This window comes from Camelina sativa, chromosome 14 (assembly GCF_000633955.1).
Source record: "Camelina sativa cultivar DH55 chromosome 14, Cs, whole genome shotgun sequence".
Lineage (NCBI taxonomy): Eukaryota > Viridiplantae > Streptophyta > Magnoliopsida > Brassicales > Brassicaceae > Camelina > Camelina sativa.
In genome coordinates this window covers 14,346,216-14,368,564 of record NC_025698.1, presented here as the reverse complement: position 1 = coordinate 14,368,564, position 22,349 = coordinate 14,346,216, and the positions used below count along the sequence as shown (strand labels likewise).

The window sequence follows — 22,349 nt, the reverse complement described above, 5'->3', positions numbered from 1 at the left end:
TTTAAGTACATTAAAAAATAGTAAAAGAAAGATAGTATATTTGTTTATGTGTTTCTGGAACCCATCCCATCCCATATACGGTATGTCCCTTTTTTTTTATCTTATAACCGTAGTTTTAATAATATTTTATCAATTTGAGATTGTATATTTTAGTCCAACCAATAAGGAAGTAGGTAAAAGATTCACAACCACATAACATTTTATTTGTAAATATAGTTATTTGGTATAACATTTATAACATAAACTTATATTGGTTTACCTTCATCAAATTTCTAAACGTTTGAAATAATAACCGCTTCACCATAAATTTTTGATTCACATAAAATTTAATTTAACTATCGTAATTTTATAATCTCATCTTGATATATTTATTTCTTATTCTTTTTTCTATGAAAAATAGTTTATATAATGTTTTTATTTTTTTAAAATTACCCGTTCCCGTCTCGTATATGATCTTCCCTGTAGATTAGATTTTTAAATTAATTATGTATTAGTAAAACTAAAATTATTTGGGGTTAATTTCTGTGAACTAAACCTATGGACCAACCCACACTTTTGTGCAGGGTTTTAATTTTTTTTTAAATTTGTTTAAATTGTTTATATTAGACAATTTATTAAAAATAGTGAGAAGACATATAATATATAAATTTTGACAGAAAACATAAATTTGTCTAATTTAATTCAACCCAAAGTCAGTCTTTAGGAGCCATAATTATAAAAGTCCATTATAATAAGTATTGATAAAATAAAAAATGAAGTTAAAAATATTTTAAAACTAATATATTATTAGTTTGGTAAAAATAAAAGAAAAATAAAAAAAATAATGAGTCAAAACAGTATATGCAATTCAATTTGATCATGTAGAAGTTATAAAAAACTTTTTCAAAGTTGTAAAGGTTGCATTCATAAAAATTACAGATTCAAAATATAACTTTGTAATTAATTATTTTAAATGAAACTTTCTGATTGTTTGTTTAAATGGATATATGTCATGTATTTTTTATTTTTTTGTATCCCTAAGTGTGCTCCCTAATTAATATTATAGATATATGATTATTTGTTTCTATCTAATTGTATTAAATTGATTTGTTATTTCCGTAAATATCTCACAATTTAAAACCAAATCAAATATGTGTACATATATCTCTATANTTATTTGGTATAACATTTATAACATAAACTTATATTGGTTTACCTTCATCAAATTTCTAAACGTTTGAAATAATAACCGCTTCACCATAAATTTTTGATTCACATAAAATTTAATTTAACTATCGTAATTTTATAATCTCATCTTGATATATTTATTTCTTATTCTTTTTTCTATGAAAAATAGTTTATATAATGTTTTTATTTTTTTAAAATTACCCGTTCCCGTCTCGTATATGATCTTCCCTGTAGATTAGATTTTTAAATTAATTATGTATTAGTAAAACTAAAATTATTTGGGGTTAATTTCTGTGAACTAAACCTATGGACCAACCCACACTTTTGTGCAGGGTTTTAATTTTTTTTTAAATTTGTTTAAATTGTTTATATTAGACAATTTATTAAAAATAGTGAGAAGACATATAATATATAAATTTTGACAGAAAACATAAATTTGTCTAATTTAATTCAACCCAAAGTCAGTCTTTAGGAGCCATAATTATAAAAGTCCATTATAATAAGTATTGATAAAATAAAAAATGAAGTTAAAAATATTTTAAAACTAATATATTATTAGTTTGGTAAAAATAAAAGAAAAATAAAAAAAATAATGAGTCAAAACAGTATATGCAATTCAATTTGATCATGTAGAAGTTATAAAAAACTTTTTCAAAGTTGTAAAGGTTGCATTCATAAAAATTACAGATTCAAAATATAACTTTGTAATTAATTATTTTAAATGAAACTTTCTGATTGTTTGTTTAAATGGATATATGTCATGTATTTTTTATTTTTTTGTATCCCTAAGTGTGCTCCCTAATTAATATTATAGATATATGATTATTTGTTTCTATCTAATTGTATTAAATTGATTTGTTATTTCCGTAAATATCTCACAATTTAAAACCAAATCAAATATGTGTACATATATCTCTATATATGTATATATATATATAATTTTCGATTTAAATTCTTTGATTATTATTGAAGCAAACTTTAAACTTTAAACCATTTCCAAAATATAGGGTAATTTTTATTTTATAATTAGTTTCGTAATTATTGTTTCCATAAATATTAGATTTTTGACTAACAGATTTTGTTTACCATATATTGTTTACTTTTTTATTTTTAATTATATAAGTAATTGAACATGTTTGGCAACATAGATATATGTCATGTTTTTTTATTTTTTTTTGTATCCCTAAGTGTGCTCCCAATTAATATATATATATATATATATATATAATTTTCGATTTAAATTCTTTGATTATTATGGAAGCAAACTTTAAACTTTAAACCATTTCCAAAAATATAGGGTAATTTTTATTTTATAATTAATTTCGTAATTATTGTTTCCATAAATATTAGATTTTTGACTAACAGTTTTTGTTTACCATATATTGTTTATTNATATTGTTTACTTTTTTATTTTTAATTATATAAGTAATTGAACATGTTTGGCAACATAGATATATGTCATGTTTTTTTATTTTTTTTTGTATCCCTAAGTGTGCTCCCAATTAATATATATATATATATATATATATAATTTTCGATTTAAATTCTTTGATTATTATGGAAGCAAACTTTAAACTTTAAACCATTTCCAAAAATATAGGGTAATTTTTATTTTATAATTAATTTCGTAATTATTGTTTCCATAAATATTAGATTTTTGACTAACAGTTTTTGTTTACCATATATTATTTATTTTTTTATTTTTAATTATATAAATAATTGAACCTGTTTGGCAACATGGATATATATCATGTTTTTTTTTTGTATCCCTAAGTGTGCTTCCCAATTAATAGTATAGATTTTTTTTTTATTTTTTTTTTCATATAGCTTTTGACATTTAATGGTGAAATTCTGCATGAATCCTAGGACTAGTGATTCTCCTTTAGAAGAAAAGGTATGAAATCATAATCACACCCATATTGTTAAGAATCATTCATTGAAAACTTTAATCCCGTAGAAGAGAAGAGGGGGAGCTATTAAGCATTGGAGATTCACACATGATGAATCATTAACTTACACTTATAATGAAATTGTTATAATGATAACGAAGGCATTTGCTAAATTCATGCCTTGGCTTTGGCTTTAACTGCACCAAAACTAATTAGAAAATGTTCTTCTATAGCTTCTCTTAGGTGAAAACCTATTCTGATACTATCTCTCTTTTTTCTCCTATATAATTGAAATATATATATATATATCTTCAAGAATGTAATCTTCCCTCTTCACAAGCTAGTTCATGAATCGCTGCTGCTGTAACCACCTTCTGATTCTCTGTCGTAATTGTTTGCTGCATTATTAGCAGGAACGTCATCATCATCTTCAGAGCTCTCACTCATTTCTGCGTCATCTTCTCCTTCGACCCGCTCAACACCAACAACTTCTTCTTCCTCCTCATCCTCCATAGCTGCTTCATTTGGGTTACTATTCCAATCTAATCCCCACTTGTTTCTCTGACTGTAATCCACAAACTGACCATCAACATCATCATCCTCTGATTCAACTCCTACACTGTTGTCACTTTCATCATCCACTTGCATCGGCGTCATCATTCTGTTAGGTGTTTCATTGGCCCAGTCGTCGTCCATCTCTCTAGGAGTTTCACCTGCTGCCCAGTCTTCATCAATGTCTCTGAATGTTTGCTCTTCTTCTTCCTCATCTTCTTCAACTTCTTGACTTTTAGGCCTAACAATATCAGCCATTCTATTGACTATGTGGTCATTATCCTCATTGATCCTCTCTGGTCTTTTTCGAACAGTCCTTTTTCCTCTTCCAGGGACTTGGTGGTTCAACTCCATGCTCATTAAGTTATTATCGACTGCAACATTTCTCCGACTAACAACAAATCTGTTAGGACCACCTTGCGCTTTCTTTCTCTTCACCTTTTTGTTTGATCCAGATCCCAAACTTACTCGTGCACGTTTATTACTACGTCTGTTGCCCAAATTAGGAACAACCTCGTCTTTGTCTTCTTGCTCTCGGGGTCCTTTGCCTTTGAAAAGAGAATCTCCAGGGAAAAGGCTCTGCAAACGTAGAGTAACATATTCCAAAATCATAAAAATAATTTCCAAAACCATAGTAACAATTTTCACAAATTCTTGAACCAATATGGTCTAGAAAACTTACAATCTGCTCGTTCTCATCTTCAGGGATTAGATCAGGTTTCTCTGGCTTTACATAAATAATGGATGCATCAAGTTCTGAAAGTCTCAAAGCAACCGCTGATACTGTCTTTGGTATCCATGGAAGAACGTCCACTGATCCCGGATCATCAACATTAGCATCACCAACTCCCAAGAGCTCTTTCGCCGACATAAAATTGGATGACAAATATTCTTTCTTGATTGCACTCTCTAAGGAAGTCAACACCTATCAAAACCAGAAAGGACAATACCGGGTTAGAAAATAAAACGTCATTTCCTTCCAATTTGTATTTAATTAGGGAAAAAAAAAAAAGACAAGATGATGGAACCTGCAAAAGTTCTTCAGGTGATGATGATGCATTCAACCTAAACCCCCACATTTTTCTTTTATCCTCTGTCCAAAAAGATTCAAGTGCTTCATCTGGAACAGATGCCTGTCAATAAAAATGAAATTGTGGAGTTGTCAATAATTGAGACCATAAGAACAGGCGCCTAATCTGACTGTAGACTAGAAATCGAGAAAGTTCATTTATGCTTTACCTCAAGAAAAACAAGTAGTGGTTTGAGCAACCTGACTCCAAAAGGAAGAGGTGACACAGTCAAACCTGAATCTAATATTTCTGAACCATCAACCATGTCCGATCTCTGGTGACAAGAAGTGCAGTGAGTATACTCAGACAAATAAGAAGCAAAACACAGGGCACATGTTGCTAACAATTCAGATCTCTTCTTCCCATATTTCTTAGCACAAGAAGGGAGTGAGCTGTACGTCTCGGTCCACATCCATCTCTGGAAATCATGGAACCGTTTTGATAAACTCTTCTTCTCTGTGTCGTTTCTACCTAACTCAACTCTAATAGAATTTGACGTTTCCATTGAATCAGAGTTGGACCCTGATACAGCACTAGACGGGCTCACAGAATCTGAAGGAGAATGATTCATAACACTCTTTTCCTTCAAGAAAGGGTTCCTAGCTAGCTTCATATTCTTACGTGCATTCTCTTTGAATGATCCCTCGATCTTCTGCAGCATTATGCGTAAATGAGACTCTCTGATCCCACGCATATCCAGTGATGCAACCAGAGTGTCAAAAGCCTACACAGAACAAATTCACAAAGGCGTGGTTAAAATATTAGATAAGCTGGATACTCAAACCAAAGGGTATTCAACATTTTTACAGCTAAAAAGAATTTAACATACTGTTAAGGTTGTTATTACCTCCTCTGAATCAATGAGGAGCCACTTGCCATCATGTAGCTCAACAAATAAGAGCCCCGAGGATGGATCACTCTTAGACGCTGATGCAGCAAAAAGCCAATAACGATTGTGGCGCCGATCTTGTCCAACCGGCAATGATCGATATGGATACACCTCTTCTGCTTTGTGGCCTATATATGATTTTAATTGTGAGCGTGATCTCTTCGAAGCATATCCCTGTTGGAAAGAACAATTTTCTTGGCTTATATTGGCCTCCTGATTAATAATAAGTCCTCTCTCAGCAGTTGATTTCTGGAGATCATTCGAAACAACTTCCAGGGGCTTTGTTTCATCTAGAAGTTCAGAAGGGTCTCCACCGAAATTATCCCTTTCACGATTAGCGCTTTGGATGATTGGTAGACCCGTCGTTGACTCGGTTTTACTGCTTGCTAAGTTTTGAAAATCAAGCTTAAGTACATCTCTCATACAGCTGTTATCTAACTGTGCTTCAGCCCACATCTGCTTTTTGAGAGAATTTGCTGCTTCCATACGATCCTGCGAAAAAAAATTAAATCAGATACGAATAACAGACTCTAAAGGTCAAATTCTTCTCTGTTCAAGAGGAAAACTGATAATATAAAACCCAGACTTTACCTCAAGACCAGATCTGATGGAATTTCCTTCATTGGCAATGCCGACTAAAGCAACAAGGGCATTAAGGCGCTCTTCAACACTTAGATGACAGTAATCCCCTTCTGTAAGACCTTGAATCCATGATTGGCCCTCGTTGCTTTCATCAACCATAGCATCCAAGCAGCCAACCGCTGTATCTTTAAGCCGCTCATTATGTTGTGGAACAATGCTCTTTATACTGCTTGGAGGAGGAGATGAAAACTCCTTCTCAATCTCACTCTTTACACCTGCTTTAACATCACAGAACATAGTATCTCCCCCCTTTCCAGAGAAAACATTCGCTTCACCTAGATCGGCACCTTTTGATGCACTTGCTAAAGTGGCTAAATCATCAACCTCAGGATCCTCATCAATATCAATTTCAAAGTCTTCATCCCTTTCAAGATCATTCACATCTTCTGGACCTGTCAACCCACTTTCAAATGCCCTTATCTTTTTCCTGGCATCGGCGAGTATCGCCTTTCCATCCGCAGGATCCTTCACATAAGGAGCTCGCACACAATAAGTCGAAGGAGCTATTCTTTCAAAGAGTTTCACATCTCTTGTCAATGCAACAGAGATAGATGCCTCTGGTGTCTTGCTTGTTGTCAGGTCCCGAAGTCCGGATTTCTTTCAATTGAAACCATAAAAACTATGTAAATGAAATATTTTCAATTACGATGAAAAATGCAGACCATATTTAGATTATCGATTTACCTGAATCTTGTCAGCAAGTTCCAATACTGTCAGTCCCTTGCTTCCCTCAAGAGATAGAACATGAAAGGCTGCAAATTTGACAGTTCCAGGTGTCAACCGGTGCCTCGACTTGCGTGGAGCCAGTAACCCTTTCTCCCGCATTAATGCAAAAGCACTTTCAGCTGCTGAACCACTTCGGATAGTAGAAATGATATCTTCACAACCTTTAGCCTGCATACACAACCAACAAAAACAATGTTTAAGAAAAAAATGAAAACCATCTTTATGTCAAAAGCCTAGCTTAACTCCCAGGATTTCATTTTTCGTTTTCGTACAGTACTAACATTACATCCTAAGCAAAAACTCAGTTAGGATTTAGGGGGAACACAAACACGAATAAGTACCTCATCTTTGTCACCAGTATGGGTCAATCGGGAATTTTTTTTCTTCAGCCTAGGCCCCAATCCAGTAGAGAGTCCCAATTGCCGCAGTATTTCAGGCCATGTTAGTGGGTTCAAATTCTTTTTCCAACTACGAATGTCAAAGCCCCATGCATAAGCCTGAAGTAGAAAGATGCATCTGAAAGATGAAGCGCACTGAACCAAAGCAGAAAGAGAAAATGGTATTAACATACAAAGGCGGAGAAAGTTACCCCTTCAACTATTTGCGGATGTCCACCTTCAGGATTGGCTGTAGTATATTGATTATTTCCAATTCCACTAAAGGGTGTTCGAGCAACATCTTCAATATCTCGTATAATTGATCTCAGAAGAGTAACATGTATCTCCCCCAGCAACCTTGAGTCCTAGAATAGGATATATATCATATACAGAGCAAGAACAATGAAATGAAAGACAACTACTATTGAACACAAGAAAACAGGGAAATCTAGAAGGAGTACTGAAGAGAGCCTTACATAGTCATGAAAAGCCTGAATAAACTCATCCAGCGTAAAAGGCCATAGGTCAAGAACATCAGAAAATGATGTCAGAAATCTCCAAACCTGAAAAGCAACCACAATATAAAAAATGTGAAACGTGCAAAAGGTTTCATTAAACGCGAAAAAAACAAATCCAACTAAATTCCACAGTGGTCTAAGTTATTTTGATCATTATACTAATTTGAAATGAAGGGTAGCAGCAGATGTACGGTAAAGATCAATAGAGCATACCATTAGAAGGTTTCCAACACTTTCATCGGAATCTTTCCATGGAGAAATGGTAAACGGCATTTTTAGTTGCAAACCCTTTGGTGGAAATGTGCTCAGAGAATCTGGAAAAAAAATAGAATAACTTTGATAAATTGCAAGATCTAGAAGGAGATTACAACACTATAATAACGCTAACCCAATCGAGTTAGATATAAGCAAATTACTTTGACTGTCTCGATTTTTATAAGTATATCAAGGAGATAGATTAGTAAAAGTAAGCAAATATAAAAGCTACTACCCAATCTAGAAAGCAACGTATTTACAACAAAAATAATCAACTGAAAGTAAAAGCAATTTTTCTCGGTAGTGTTCTAACATGCTACATCAATATGGAATATTCCAAACAAGGCCATAGCATGTACCAAACTGTAAACGTAAAAGTTAATACTAAGCTTAAAATTCAGAGGAAAAAGACTAAGAATTAATAACGAAAATAATTGAAAAGCTACAGATCGTTACTGGCTAAATCAGTTTCACGGTGTGGCAGAAAGACCATACCTCTGTACAGTTCAAGATTTTGCAATGTGTCATGATCAAGCTGTAATACCGAGGGCAATCCTTTGTTAATAGCAGCCAAGTCCATCAGTTCTAGCTGCTCATCCTCAATTAGATCCATAGACTCCTTGGCAATTCTACGTGCAGTTGCCTTCTCAATGGCAATCTTTCGTCTAATAGCATCTTTCTCTCGACGAATCTCTTCTTTTTGCTTCTTTTTCTCCGCCTTTAACATGTCAACAAAAAGATAATTCTCATTTTCCGAACTCTTGCCACAAAGGTTGCTCAATCTCAGCAGTATTAATAAAAAATAATGAAGGATAATAACTGGGCATAGTTTTCCAAACTTACCCTTTCATTTTCTCTCTGTAAGAACTTTTCTCTTCTTTCCATTTCACGTCGCTGCTCACGCTGTAACCTCTCCTCTTCTTTTATTCTTTCACGCATCAACCTCTCTTCTTCCTTACGCCTCTCACGCTCGTTCCTTTCCATCTCTTTTCTCATGCGTTCTTCATTCTGAGGACACAAGAATCAACTCGTCAATATATGTTACAGTGATGCTAATAAAAGACAATAAGATCTTTCTAATAATCAGTAAAAAGTATGATCTATGAAGAGACAATACTTTTTTCTTCTGAATTTCTAGTTTCTCAAGATCTTTTGGTCCACGATTCTCTCGGGTTTCACTCCCTCTTCCAAGTCTAACATCGTGAATCTGTGAGAGGTAAACATGGGAAATTGACATTACAACAAAAAAAATCTCGTCAACAAAAACAGATGAAATTAAAAGTTGGCGTAGGAAGTTACCTTTCCCTTCCTATGCACATCGTTACTCTTACGCACCCCGTCAGACAACATGTATGGATCTTCTGTACGAAGGACTGATGAGTCCTTTTCCATTAGGAATCTATCCCCACGATGAGCTGATGCAACAATGGGGCTTGGCATGTCTTGTTGAGATGTAGAACAGTTACGAGAAACATAACCAGGAGTACCGTAGGACCTTGGTAAAGACCCATTCTCGTGCATAAATGATGAACTCCTAGGACGTGCAATTTCATAGTCCATACCATGTGCATGATTTTCCGAGTATCGTCCATACATCTCAGGTGTAAAGGAAGACGGATCATCCAGAGATTGTTGCTCATGGAAAGAACGGGCAGCAGCTTGAGACTGTAATCAACAAAAGCAAATAAGTTCAGCAAAGTAGTAAAAATAAAATGTGATTACATGAATGGACAAGAAAGAGAATATAAACAGCAAAGCAGAGTTCATCTTTCTAACAATGATCAAAGACTTCTAACTCCCATAAGACCAATAATGTCAGCCTTTGTGCAATGAGAACTCTAAAAATGATTCCTACCATAAAAATCATAGACCATCAGTTTATGATAACATCTTCAACTAGTCAATTTGATATGGGGATACGTTAATTTATCATGTAAGAGATCTCAACTGATAGAATCAACGACAGGAAACCCCTGTGCTAGGAAAGCAATTTCTAAGTAATTTCTCAAAGCGGCATGAATTAATAGATAGGTTGCATCTAAAATATAGAGTTTCATGGCAGCATTTGCATTCTCTGATTCAAGTACAGGCTGCCACCATCTACATATATCTAGGATGCACAATTTAACTCAGACTAAACAAAACTAAATAGAGCGTATCAGTTTTGGCAGAAAACTAACTCTTCGAGGGCGGACATCATGTGGTTCATACATTTTGCTCTCATATGGATGAAGTAGGTGCTTCTGCATTGCTACAAAAACAAAAACAAAAAAAGTTAAGAGAGCGGAAAACAAACAGAACCTGATCACATCATGAGTGTAATACTAAGACTAAAGACTGACATTAAGCATGTCAGTCAGTTGGTTTATAATACTCGAGTAACACCAACACAAATAAAAGTCAGCAAACATAGAAAGTAATGTATACCAATAGGAGTACCGAAAGCACCAGGGGGCAACGGATCAAACTCCATGCCAAGAATAGGTCCATCATCTCTCAAGGGCTCCCCTAACTGAGCCTCAATGCAGACAATAGCTCTACGCACCATGGCCGACAACCGTGGCTCGTAGCTCGGCTTTCCCATAGTAGTCTCGTATTCATCCAATTCAGCACGAGAACTACTACTACCACTAGCAAAATTCCTCCTGGAGTCAGAATAAGGACTGCAACCTGAACCAGAATCCGAACCAGATCCGGAGTCCTGTTCAGGAACCGATCTAGCAGGAGGCAAATCGTGAACGGAAGAGGCTAAAGCAGGAGGAGGCGGTCGAACAGGAGGCACGGCAGGTTTAACCGGCGGTGTCTTGGACTGAGACTGATCATCCTTCTTGTCCTTGAGACGTCTATGACAAAACCACATCTGTAACTGTCGATCTGTCAAATTCAATTTGTCAGACAAATCAGCCCTCGTCGCCTCCGAAGGATACTTCTCCTCTGAATCCAAAATCAAACAAAAGAAACAACAATTCACATCAACACTAAGGCAAAGAGAGAGAGAGAAAACGAAGAAGAAGATAAGGAAGAATCAAAATTGAAGAAAGAAACCTGAATAAACTTTCTCCAAGGTCTCAAGCTGAAACGGAGTCTTCATCTGACGCTTAGGCTTGGCGGAGGAGGAGGAGGAATTATCAATCTTGTTCTTCTTCTTGTTATTGCTGCTACCACCACCACCACCAACAACATCAGCAACGCTCCTGATCTGATGATCTTCTTCTTCATCAGAACCCATCTCCATGTGAAAAGAGGAAACGAAACCCAGAAACGGCCGCAAGGATCACCACACAAAAAAGAAAGAAGAACACAAAAACAAAAACTAGGGCTTCCTCCTATACAAACAAACCCTTTGATCCCCAAAAAAATTTATAATTGTGGAAAAACGTAAAAATAAAAAAGAATATATAAGTAAGTATAAGAAGAGGAGAAGAAGAAGAACAATAATAATAGTAAAATCGATAAAAACCAAAAAGGAAGAAAAACAAACAACAGGGCTCGTACCACTCATCTCAATTTCAACCTCCTTCATATTCTTTTTTTTTCTTTCTTTTCCTTTTCTCCTAATTAAAATCTTTGTTGTTGTTTCTCTTATTATTAATTTTTTTTTTAAAAACGTTTTTTTCGTAAAAGAAGAGAAAAAAAAATCGAAACATGAGGATTTCTATCTACAGCGAATCGCGTGCTTATGTTATGTGTGTTTCTGCCGTTGATGTGTTGTTTATGAGATACTAGTTTTTTTATGAGATGATGATGCATCATCAAGTCTTTTCTCCTTAAAACACTTTCAATAGTTTATTTGATTAAACTTAACTAATACAAAGTCCTCTTCAAAGGCTTTTGTGATGTTTTTAATACGAGCGAGCTTTGGTCTGTTCACTTTTGTTTTGTTTTTTTTTTTGTTTTTTGTCGTTCACAGATCCGCGTGTGTTTATCTCCAGTTTCTTCATTTCTTGAGGGAACAACTTGTGTTGTTGAGAATAAACGTCTTGACGTTTACTGTTTTGGAGTTTACAATTCCTGTCGTTTTTAAATGATATTTTAAACCACGTAAAAACCGGTTCAATTTTTGATTTCCCAAACCCGGTTCAGTCCTCGTCCCTGAGAATTGAGAGTGTACGATTCGAATTAGGAAGCTTTGACTCCAAAATCTCGCTGAAGAATAAGAAGAAGAAGAGACGAACCTGTTTTCTTAGTTTCCGGCGCGGGGAACTAATAACTCCGGTGAATAGAGAATGGGGATGCATTTAGCTGCTCTGTTTCTCGCCATTATCGTTTCACCACTCTGCGTTTTCTCATCTGAAATCCAGGAGATCGGTTATAATCAGAACTTGGTCAATAATGATGATCTGGAAGCAGCTAAGCTCAGAATATCTCAATTGGGTAATAGTAAAGTCTAGCTCTTCCTGCTCAGAATATATCTCATTTGACAACAAAATCTTCTCTTTTTTTTTTTTTTTTTTTTTNTAAATGTATTGTATTGTTTTGTTTTGTTTGCTGGGAATGGATTGGCTCTGATCTCGTGTAGAAATTGTTCTTGAGGCGACCATAAATAAGACCCTCTACTTGAAAGAGCGTGAGAAGTTGATCCAAGTTGCTGAAATTCAGATCCAAAGTTTGCAGTCTGCTTCATTCAGTGACGAGGTTCGTTTGGTTCTCTTAAGGCAAATGTATTGGGATTTCAATGGATGCAAGTTTAGAAATTAGCTAGAAAGGGCATTAGAGTTCGTCTAGTGATGAAGGAATGAATGTGGTAGGACACTCATTAGATCGATCGTCTGGTCTGGTCCTGAGGCTATTGAGCTTTATCATCATAGTTATAGTTGTAGCCTGCCCCTTCTGTCTAGTAACAGCTGCCAAGCCTTTTAATATAAGATTCTCAAGTGTTGTTGATATAAGAAAACTTTTCCGGTTAAGTAGTCTCTCTTCTAGGTGTGTTTTATATGCCCGTAGAAGCATATCGAGGGTTTTGGTATGTTAGTGTTCTTTAATAGGGTCTTTGTTTCTGTTTGGAATCAAAATTCATAATTGAGATGTTTTCTTGTGTTATAGTTTATCATGATATTCGCATTGCTGACATTTAGGCTGACACTTATTACTTGATCACAGAGTGGGTTAACTTTGGTCCAGAAAAGGATAAGCGACCTGGAAGAAGAGGTCCGTTCAGCCATGTGGCTATTCTATTTCTTATATTACCTATCTCAAACTGTTCTTTTATATTTTACCAAGGCTGGAGCTACTTTTTCTTCTACTCCACTAATCTAAGGAACAGGGTTGGCAATGCTAGGTTAAAAAACTATGGGCTGCCTTGCGAACAACTAACTTCGAGCTTCACGTTTTAGAGGATAAAGCTAGAGATGCAGAGGGTAAAGTTAAAGCTAAGGCTTTGGAAGTTAAACAGGTGATTATTGGCTTGTTTTGACTTTACCCATTCCTTTGATTTTCTATCCAAAACACAAATGTGAATGATTCTTTGTAGATCAGAATCGTCTCATAGTTCACTTCATAGAAAATGATACCAAAGTTCCGACTGATTCTTTCTTTTTAAAATTGGAGTGTAACTTAAATATGTTTGGATCCTCGGGGAAACAAACATATATTGACATAAACCTTCTTGTTAGTTAGTAGGTATATAAGCATCTGATAATCTCTGTAACTTCAATTGTTATGTGTAGTAACTAATCACCCTATTTTTGTTTGGCTTTGTGCTTATCTTGTTCTGTTTATCCTTTTGTTATGGCAGCAAATGAAATCTCTCGATTTACGATGTGTTTAGTATGTTAATGAGTTTTCAGAGTGTTGTTGTCACCAAATTCTTCAAGTTCATGGGGTTCTGACCTGGTTTTCTTTATCATTTTAGATGGTAGAAGTTGTTACGGAGCAGTGGATTCAGATTCAGCATCTTGAGCAGGTCTTTAATTTTAGCGTATAAGTGTGCCATTTAATATAGTTAAATCTCATGAGTTGTATGTTGATGGTTTTTTCTGTTCCTGTTGCATCTTGAAGATGAGAGAATTTAACAACCGAAGGCATCACACACCTAGCAGATGCCTTTTCTTGAAGGTAAAATCCAAATCCAGCTGTTGAACTTACAGTGATATGAAATCCGAGGAAATGACACTTAAACCGTCGTTTAATCATCTCATAGCCTCTCATTTTATCTTTTTGTATCTGCATTTAGCTCATGAGCGACATCCAAAGACATCTGCCCAAAGTTCATGAGTCATTTGACATTCACTGGAAGGGAAAGAAGGTTCTCGCTGTGCTACCATATCTCACACAAGCACAGTCACGGTTAGAAAGCCTCTGGGCAGCTGTTACCAAATATCACCATCAGGTTTTGTTTCTAATAATTACGTTTCACCCTCTCGATAATATTTAGATCGAATGATTTTGTAACCACGCTTTGCTTTGATTCTTTATAGTTACAAGGCTTCATCAAGAATGAGATGGAAAAAAGCGAGATCACAGCAGCGCTTGCAAACAGAGAAGTGGTGTTTTTCATGGTATGTCAGTCCATATTTTCAGAACTGGTATAGTTAAATCGATGTTTGATTTTTTTGTCCTGAATCAAATCTGCAAAATGAAATTCTCCAGGCATCTGCACTGATTACCTTCCCCGTGTTTGGAGCTTGGATCTTACTCTCTTCCTAGGTTGATTTCTGGATGACATAATCAACCCATGCATCAGCCATGTTTTGCTTCTTATGGCTCAAAACATTGTTTTAAGCTTTAAGGTGGTTCCTTCCGATTAATTGCATCCATGAGCAAACCGATAACCGGTTTAAACCAGTTAGTATTGGGTTGGGGTGCACAGTTGTATGTATCCAAGATTAATTTTTGGGAGTAGAAAAGAAAAAACATTGGGTTTTGTAATTGAAGAAGAGACAAAACCAAAGAGATGCAGACAAAGTCAGTCCTTGTTCGTTTGTTAAACCGTTAGTTATGGAACTTGCCAGTAGCGGTAGGCTTACTACTGCCCGTAGGGTTTGGTGTGTTTTGGTTTAATCGAGAAAAAAGACAAAAAAAACACATGGACAAATCTGCGGGAAGACCACAATACTGGATGATAATGAAGATAATCTCTTACACATTCTCTGCAAGACATTACGAAATTCCATTTGTACAATAGATTTTGATCACTCATTCATTAGTAGTGTGAATCGAGTAGTATCAAAAGATCAACCTCTTATCATAAAGAAAACATGTTATTACCTTATTCTTAACTTATACAACCATTAAATAAAGTAACACAATCAATCCTCTTAATGTTACATATTCTCAATAAGGTTTTTAGAAGTGATAGGTCTGAGTTTGGCTTTGAACATAAAAATTGAATTGGCGGATCAAAAGAAAGAGATACTATAATATATGTAGCATGGATTTCTAAGAAGATTGCTTGTAGTTGTCGCAAGGTCCTACACGGCTCTCGTCTTCTACCACTCCCACCACACGACCTCTTTTGTTGTCCCATTTCCGCTAGTCACGCCACAAAGTCTCTCTCAACACTTTCGAGTCTTTGATTGATTAATTTCATTACTCTTGTACTCTTTTTTTGGGGTTAAACCATAAGTAAATCTGCTACTTTTTTTTTTTTACCCCTTTTATTGAATGGTGTTACTACCTATTTTCATTGTATCCTTCTCTTATTTATATGTATAAAAGAAACTACTTTATTCTTCTCATTTATATTCCTTTCAGCTTTTATTATTATGTTAAATGATCCTTTTAGCTTTTTAAAATGGTTGGAGTGCTCTTTGATATGTCTCTCAATGTCTGAAAACGAGAAATACCTACTCTCTCGTACACATTCCCGCAAATTACTCAATATTGTTAAAATTATTTAGTGACATTTATCTTTTTTTTCATCTTTCGGTTGACAATTGTATTTCTTAACTACTACTTTTTCATACGTCCTAGTAGTATTTTTTGTTCATGTATATTACTTCTACAAAGAGATCTAATTACCGAGAAACAAAATTTGATATTTTATATAATTTTTGACTGCATGTCTTTTAGAAGTTAGAAGTGTATCATTGTAGTTTGTATGATGAAGACAATATACTGTATAAACGACGAAATTTAGAGCCACGAAATTTTGTCACACACAATAGAGACTAGCGCGAGAGTAGTGCTTAGGGTCACATGATATGTGTATTCGTGTCTCCATAGTGATCAGTGGGATTGGGGGCAATCCCACTAACCCTTCCTCAATCCTCGCATTATTACTCGCCTCTCAATTTCTCCCCTCTTTGTTATTTATTTCTTTTTATTATCATATTTTCTTTCTCCTTTTCGGACAAAGTGAAATCACACCACAGAGGAAGAACGAGCAAGTTTTAGTTAGCTTTATAAGAAAGAAGGAAAAAACACATTTGCAAACCCCATGGGATATAGGTTCTGAATGTTTCTCATCTTTTTGAGAATGAATTATACACATATATATAGTACAAGGAAAGTCTAGGGTTTAATAATAATTACAAGTAGATCCCTAAGTTCTATTGATATATATTGATCTCCTATATGCCCCCTCAAGATGGAGGGAGCTTGATGACTCCAATCTTGAAACAAGTTTCTTAGAACCGTGCGCGTGGTAGGGGTTTGGTGAGAGTGTCAACCAACTGATCATGAGTAGAAACATGTGAAACACGAAGCTGGTTGGACTGGATCTGTGTACAAACGAAATGGTAGTCAAGAGCGATGTCCTTCATTTGGGAATGGAATACCGGATTTGCACAGAGATACGTAGCACCAACATTATCACAATAGATGACAGGAGCATATGGGAGGTTCAAACGCAATTCAGAATACAATGAACACAACCAACGAAGTTCGGCCGCAGTGTTAGCGACAGCTCTATACTCAGCTTCAATTGAAGAACGAGCAACACCAGTCTGCTTTTTGGAGGACCAAGAGATTGGGTTTCGACCAAGGTAAATAACATAGCCATTGGTAGAGATATAATCATCAGTATCTCCAGCCCAATCCGCATCATATAAGCCTTGGAGTTTAACAGGAGACGTCGAAAAACAGTGGAGAGAGCTGGAGATGAGGCATGAAGATAAATACCATGAGTCGTAGTACCAGCAAGATATCAGAGTACTCGTTTTGCTGCTTGCCAATGATCTTGAGTCGGGAGATGCATGAACTGGGACAGGTGACTGACAGCATAGGAGATATCGGGTCGAGTGAATGAAAGGTATTGAAGGCTGCCCACGACAGAATGGTATTTTGATGGATCATCAAGAAGAGCACCACTTGTGAGTGTGAGTTTTGGGGTGGTTGGTAAAGGCGTAGAGACAGGTTTTGCATCGGACATGTTGGTCTTGAGCAGGAGGTCATTGATGTACTTGCGTTGCATGAGATGCGTACCGCGTTTGGACCGAGAGACTTCAATACCAAGGAAATAATGAAGATCAACATGATCCTTGATGGAGAAACGATCGGCAAAGGCGGTGAGTACAGCATCAACGATGCGTGAGTGACTTCCTGTGATGATGATATCGTCGACGTAGACAAGGACATATGTGAGGTTGGAGCCTGAACCATGAATAAACAAGGACGCATCTGCGAGAGAGTTAGTAAAACCAGAATCAAGAAGATGTTGTTTAAGAGCCATATACCAAGCACGAGGAGCTTGCTTAAAGCCATAGATAGGCTTGCGTAACCGACAGACATAGTGTGTTCGATCCTTGTCAATAAATCCCGGCGGTTGAGACATGTAGACTTCTTCAGTGAGTTCATCTTGAAGAAAAGCATTGTTAACATCAAGCTGCTTTATTACCCAATTCTTCTTCACTACAACATCAAGGAAAGCACATATAGTTGTAGACTTGATTACAGGACTAAAGGTGTCAGGGTAGTCTTTGCCATATTGTTGATGGAACCCTTTAGCAACCAAGCGTGCTTTGTACCAATCAAGAGATCCATCAGCTAGAAATTTTGTGGTGAACACCCACTTGCAACCGACTATATTTTGTTTTTCATCAGGAGGCACCAGATACCATGTGAAAATGCCCGTTAAAGCATCGTATTCCATCGAACATGCCCATCCCAAAAACGGATCCTTAAGAGCTTGAACTATTGTTTTTGGTTCCGGGGATAAAGAATTACGAACCGTTGCGAGTAGACCAAACTTTGGGTTGGGTTTGCTAATATTATTTTTGGAACGAGTTTTCATTTTGTGGTGATTTTGCAGTGGTTCAATATTTTGTGTTTGGCTCTGTGGTCGTGTGGAAATAGCTTGGTGTGGAGGGTGGTTTTGAGGTTGTTGGGGCTGAGTTGTGGGTTGCAAATCATTTTGTGGTCAAGCAGTGGGCTCAAGATGACGAGGGTGAGTCTGAGTTGTGGGATTCAACTTATTTTCAGGAGGAACAGTAGGCTCCAGAGACATTGAGGGAGAGGAAGAAGACGTAGATGAAGAAGAGGTGATACAGATAGAGGACGATACCTGATGGTGAGGAGACGATGGCAGGTGAGGATCTGTAGAGGGGGGTCCAATACTCGTTGTTGGGGAGGCATGTGGACTTTGGTGAGCTGGAGATTGACCGTGAGCTCGAGGAGTGGGTAATGGTCCATTAGAAGTAGCCACAGACTTATCACGTCGTTGATATGTAAACATTATAGAAGGTCTCGACAATGGTAGCGAGGGAGAAGGCGGTGATGGCGGAGAAGGTGGTGTCGGTGGTGGAATCACCTGTGATGACGTCACCGGAGGCAGAGCAGGTAGCATTGGCAAGGGAGATGAGCTCGAGTATGATGGTGTGCCATTGTCATCTTGCGACAGCGTTCGTCGAAAGGGAAAATTATGTTCCACAAATTGAACGTGACGTGAAGTATAGATGCGACCAGAGGGAATGTGGAGGCAGTAGTATGCTCTCTGCGTGAGAGAGTAACCAAGGAAGACACAGCCAAGAGAGCGAGCATCTAGTTTGTGATTCGTGTAGGGTCTTAGCCAAGGGAAACACAAGCAGCCAAAAACCCGAAGCTTCTCATAGTTAGGAGATGTTTGAAAGAGCTTCTGAAACGGTGAGTGGAGACCAAGAACAGTTGTGGGCATCTTGTTGATAAGATATACCACAGTGGAAAATGCATATGGCCAGTGATCCTTGGGTAAGTTTGCTGTCGACATGAGTGTGAGACTAGTCTCCACAATGTGCCGATGTTTCCTCTCTGATAAATCGTTATGTTCCGGTGTATCTGGCGGTAAATTGAGATTAGTGATACCATGAGTAGAGAAAAGCTGTCGTAAAGCTATAAACTCGCCCCCATTATCCGAGAATAATGTCCTTATCCGGATGTGAAATCTATTTTCAACTAAATCCTTGAATGTAGAAAACACGGTTTTGACATCAGATTTGTGTTGGAGAGGATACAACCATGTGTATCGAGTGTAGTGGTCAACAAGAACAAGATAGTATTTGTAGTTTTGAGTAGAAAAGATTGGAGAGGTCCAAACATCTGTGAAAACATATTCAAGAGGATATGTGGAGGTGATTGAAGACTGTGTAAAAGGTAATTTGTGACTTTTATTGATAAGACAATCTGAGCAAGATAAGTGTTTTGAAGTAGAAGAAACAACAGGAAGATAAAAAGTAGAAACAGTAGTGTTTAGAATTGGAGGAGAAGGATGACCCAATCGTGAATGCCATGAGAGGAGACTTGTTCTTGGACCCGACGAGGATAACATGGCCATAGCCATCAGTTGTGTCATCGGCCATACATACAACTCTTTGTCAGTTTTGCCTTGGAGTAATGGGACCCCCATAGTCAGATCCTTCACCTGAAAGAAGGCAGGAAAGAAATGAACAGATACTTGGTTACCGTTACAAAGTCGATATACGGAGATAAGATTCTGATGGATATCAGGAACGCATAAGACTTTATCCAATATTAAAGATCGAGTTTGAGTAAGAAGAAGCATGGAACCAATATGTGTAATAGGCATGGTAGAGCCATCAAAAATGGTCAAATCTTCACCACCATTGTAGGGTTGGTGCAAAGAGAGATTGTTGAGGTCGGAAGTGATATGATGTGTAGCTCCAGAGTCGAGAACAGCGGCCATATTGGCACGGGGTTGCCACGGCGTAAACAGACTGGAGTTGCTAGAGGTAGCAGAATGCATGGAGAGAAGTTGAGGACAGCGCCTAGCGCTATGTCCTTGTGTGTGGCACAGTTGACACTTGCCCAAGTAGGGTCTTGAAGATCGATTGTTGGTGTTGCTGTTGTTGTTGTTGTTATAGGACGGCCAGTTGTTGTTGTTGTTGTTGGAGAAGTGTTGTGGTTGCGATCGAAAGCGGTTGTTGTTCTGGTTGTTGTTGTTGTTGTGGTAGGAGTTGTTGTTGTTATTTGGACGATGTTGAACCATATTAACAGAGATAGGAAACAGAGTTGGAGTGGCAGCAGCAACGGCAAGGAGTTTGGCTTCGCGATTACGTAAGCGCTCATGAACATCGGCAATGGTTGGTGGAGAGTCCTTGCTCTCGATCTGGTTAACAAATAGTTTGAAGTCTTCTGGAAGACCTTCAAGAATCTTCTCAATTTGATCCTCATGATCCATAGGTTTACCAAGAGCAGCTAATTCATCAAAGCGTATAACAAGGCGACAGACATATTCATCAATGGTTCTGTTTCCCTTAGTCTATACCTTGAGTTGAGTGTGGATGCCTTGAACATGTCCATGACTTGGTTTAGCGAATGTAGAAGCAAGTGTTTCCCATACTTCAGCAGCCGTGGTGGCGCGCGAGACCAAAGGTTGAACAGATGGAGACATGGCTCCAAGCAAGGAGCTAAACAAGAGGCAATCTTGACGTTTCCAGATGGCGAAATCTGGATTTGGAGTTGAGGTGGCTCCAGGGGTGACTGTAGGAGGAGGGGCAGTGGTGGATCCATCAAGGTATCCAGCAAGTTCATAACCATCAACCAAAGCGTGGATTTGAAGGCTCCACATCAAGTAGTTGATATCGGTGAGTTTGGTTACATTGCCAGTGTTGACAATGAAGAGTGAAGTGGTTCCGTTTGTGATGACTTCACCGGTCGATGGAGAGGTAGTCATGGTGGCGGCGTTGTGTTTAGAAAAATTTTAGGGTTATTTTAATCGTAAGCTCTGATACCATATAGGTTCTGAATGTTTCTTATCTTATTGAGAATGAATTATACACATATATATAGTACAAGGAAAGTATAGGGTTTAATAATAATTACAAGTAGATCCCTAAGTTCTATTGATATATACTGATCTCCTATATGGGATTCAATATTTCGATTGTTCATATTTTTGATGGCTCATTCGCCCCGGCTTATTGTACTAGCTAGTCGTGCTAAGGCAAAATATTTTCATATAATTGTATTATTTTGAATATATAATTTAAGTATTTGTATAATATTAGTATAAAATCCAAATATCAGATTTCAATTTGGTTTTAATTTGGATAATTACGCGTCTATAACCTAGACGTATCTACCTTGGAACGGGAAACACGTCCCTATCCATCATGTCTCGTTTTATCATGTTCCATCTTGTCTCCTCTTGTCCCATATCCATCAAAAAAATTCTGTTTTATGATCGTTCTCTTTTAAATAATTACTCGTTATACAATATTTTTAATAGAGATTGTGTAAGAAATTTAAATAGGATACCAAATTCTTCTTGAATATTTAATTTTATTTAGTTAGTTGAAATTATCCAAAAAGAACAAGAATTACAATTTTTAAAAGCTATCTAGCTGTTTTCAAAAAATACCAAAATTCTGAAAGTACTCATTCCAAACTGGCTAATTACTTCACGAAATATATAAAGTCTCCATGAATTTTTAATTTATATAGTTAGTGGAAATTATACATCTCAAAACTTCTCAAAATATTTTTAAAAATATACAAAATTCTCAAAATATCGATCTCATATTAGTTCTTTACATGTCACATAGTGAGCTTTTTTTAAAAATCGTTTAAGTGCAATCTTTTTTATTATACGAATTATCCATTTTCGTTGTACATCCACTATTTTTCATTGTAATGCCATAAATAGTCCAGACTTAATCATAATTTATTTTGCATGTTACATCAAATTTTAGTTTTATATGTTTTCTGTTTAGTGGCGGAAAAATGGCTTTTTTATACCCTCACTAATAACATATGTTAAATTCATACATCATCTATGCTCTTGTGCCAAGTCATACCTCCACTTAATAAAAGTTTAAATTTACAACCTAAAGTTTTGTTTTTGTGCTAAACCATACATAGACATTAACAATGTTAAATCGCGTGATGATGTG

At 36.4% G+C, this 22,349-nt stretch overlaps 2 protein-coding genes across 3 annotated transcripts; one reads left to right on the top strand and one right to left on the bottom strand.

Annotated features, from left to right (window-relative positions):
- On the bottom strand, window positions 3,124-11,770 carry LOC104741454 (homeobox-DDT domain protein RLT1-like). 2 transcript variants are annotated; one of them, XM_010462338.2, is made up of 18 exons: window positions 11,131-11,770; window positions 10,513-11,019; window positions 10,266-10,336; window positions 9,421-9,750; window positions 9,203-9,292; window positions 8,929-9,093; window positions 8,581-8,803; window positions 8,044-8,144; window positions 7,789-7,875; window positions 7,525-7,677; window positions 7,277-7,432; window positions 6,894-7,103; window positions 6,159-6,806; window positions 5,526-6,059; window positions 4,848-5,402; window positions 4,637-4,741; window positions 4,291-4,533; window positions 3,124-4,187 (listed from the first exon to the last, which is right to left on the bottom strand). In XM_010462338.2, the coding sequence occupies exons 1-18, from the start codon at window positions 11,318-11,320 to the stop codon at window positions 3,402-3,404; spliced, it is 5,154 nt and encodes a 1,717-aa protein (XP_010460640.1). In that variant the 5' UTR covers window positions 11,321-11,770; the 3' UTR covers window positions 3,124-3,401. The 2 variants fall into 2 exon arrangements, with proteins under 2 accessions (XP_010460640.1, XP_010460638.1); XM_010462336.2 differs by having other exon boundaries at window positions 9,385-9,750; window positions 11,131-11,768.
- Window positions 12,177-15,084, top strand: LOC104741453. Its single transcript, XM_010462335.2, has 9 exons — window positions 12,177-12,459; window positions 12,605-12,720; window positions 13,186-13,233; window positions 13,364-13,477; window positions 13,937-13,987; window positions 14,083-14,139; window positions 14,258-14,413; window positions 14,502-14,582; window positions 14,674-15,084. Exons 1-9 carry the CDS (start codon window positions 12,312-12,314, stop codon window positions 14,728-14,730), a joined length of 828 nt encoding a protein of 275 aa, XP_010460637.1. The 5' UTR covers window positions 12,177-12,311; the 3' UTR covers window positions 14,731-15,084.

What these genes read in the sequence shown, in the direction of transcription:
- LOC104741454 (XM_010462336.2), bottom strand. Translation starts at nt 11,320, where the DNA reads ATGGAGATGGGTTCTGATGAAGAAGAAGATCATCAGATCAGGAGCGTT. An exon ending in ATGATGTCCGCCCTCGAAGA is followed by an intron (nt 9,751 to 10,265) that starts GTTAGTTTTCTG and finishes TGTTGATTACAG; the next exon opens with TCTCAAGCTGCTGCCCGTTC. An exon ending in CCATCAGATCTGGTCTTGAG is followed by an intron (nt 6,060 to 6,158) that starts GTAAAGTCTGGG and finishes TTTTTTTCGCAG; the next exon opens with GATCGTATGGAAGCAGCAAA.
- LOC104741453 (XM_010462335.2), top strand. Translation starts at nt 12,312, where the DNA reads ATGGGGATGCATTTAGCTGCTCTGTTTCTCGCCATTATCGTTTCACCA. An exon ending in GCTCAGAATATCTCAATTGG is followed by an intron (nt 12,460 to 12,604) that starts GTAATAGTAAAG and finishes GATCTCGTGTAG; the next exon opens with AAATTGTTCTTGAGGCGACC. An exon ending in GCAGATGCCTTTTCTTGAAG is followed by an intron (nt 14,140 to 14,257) that starts GTAAAATCCAAA and finishes ATCTGCATTTAG; the next exon opens with CTCATGAGCGACATCCAAAG.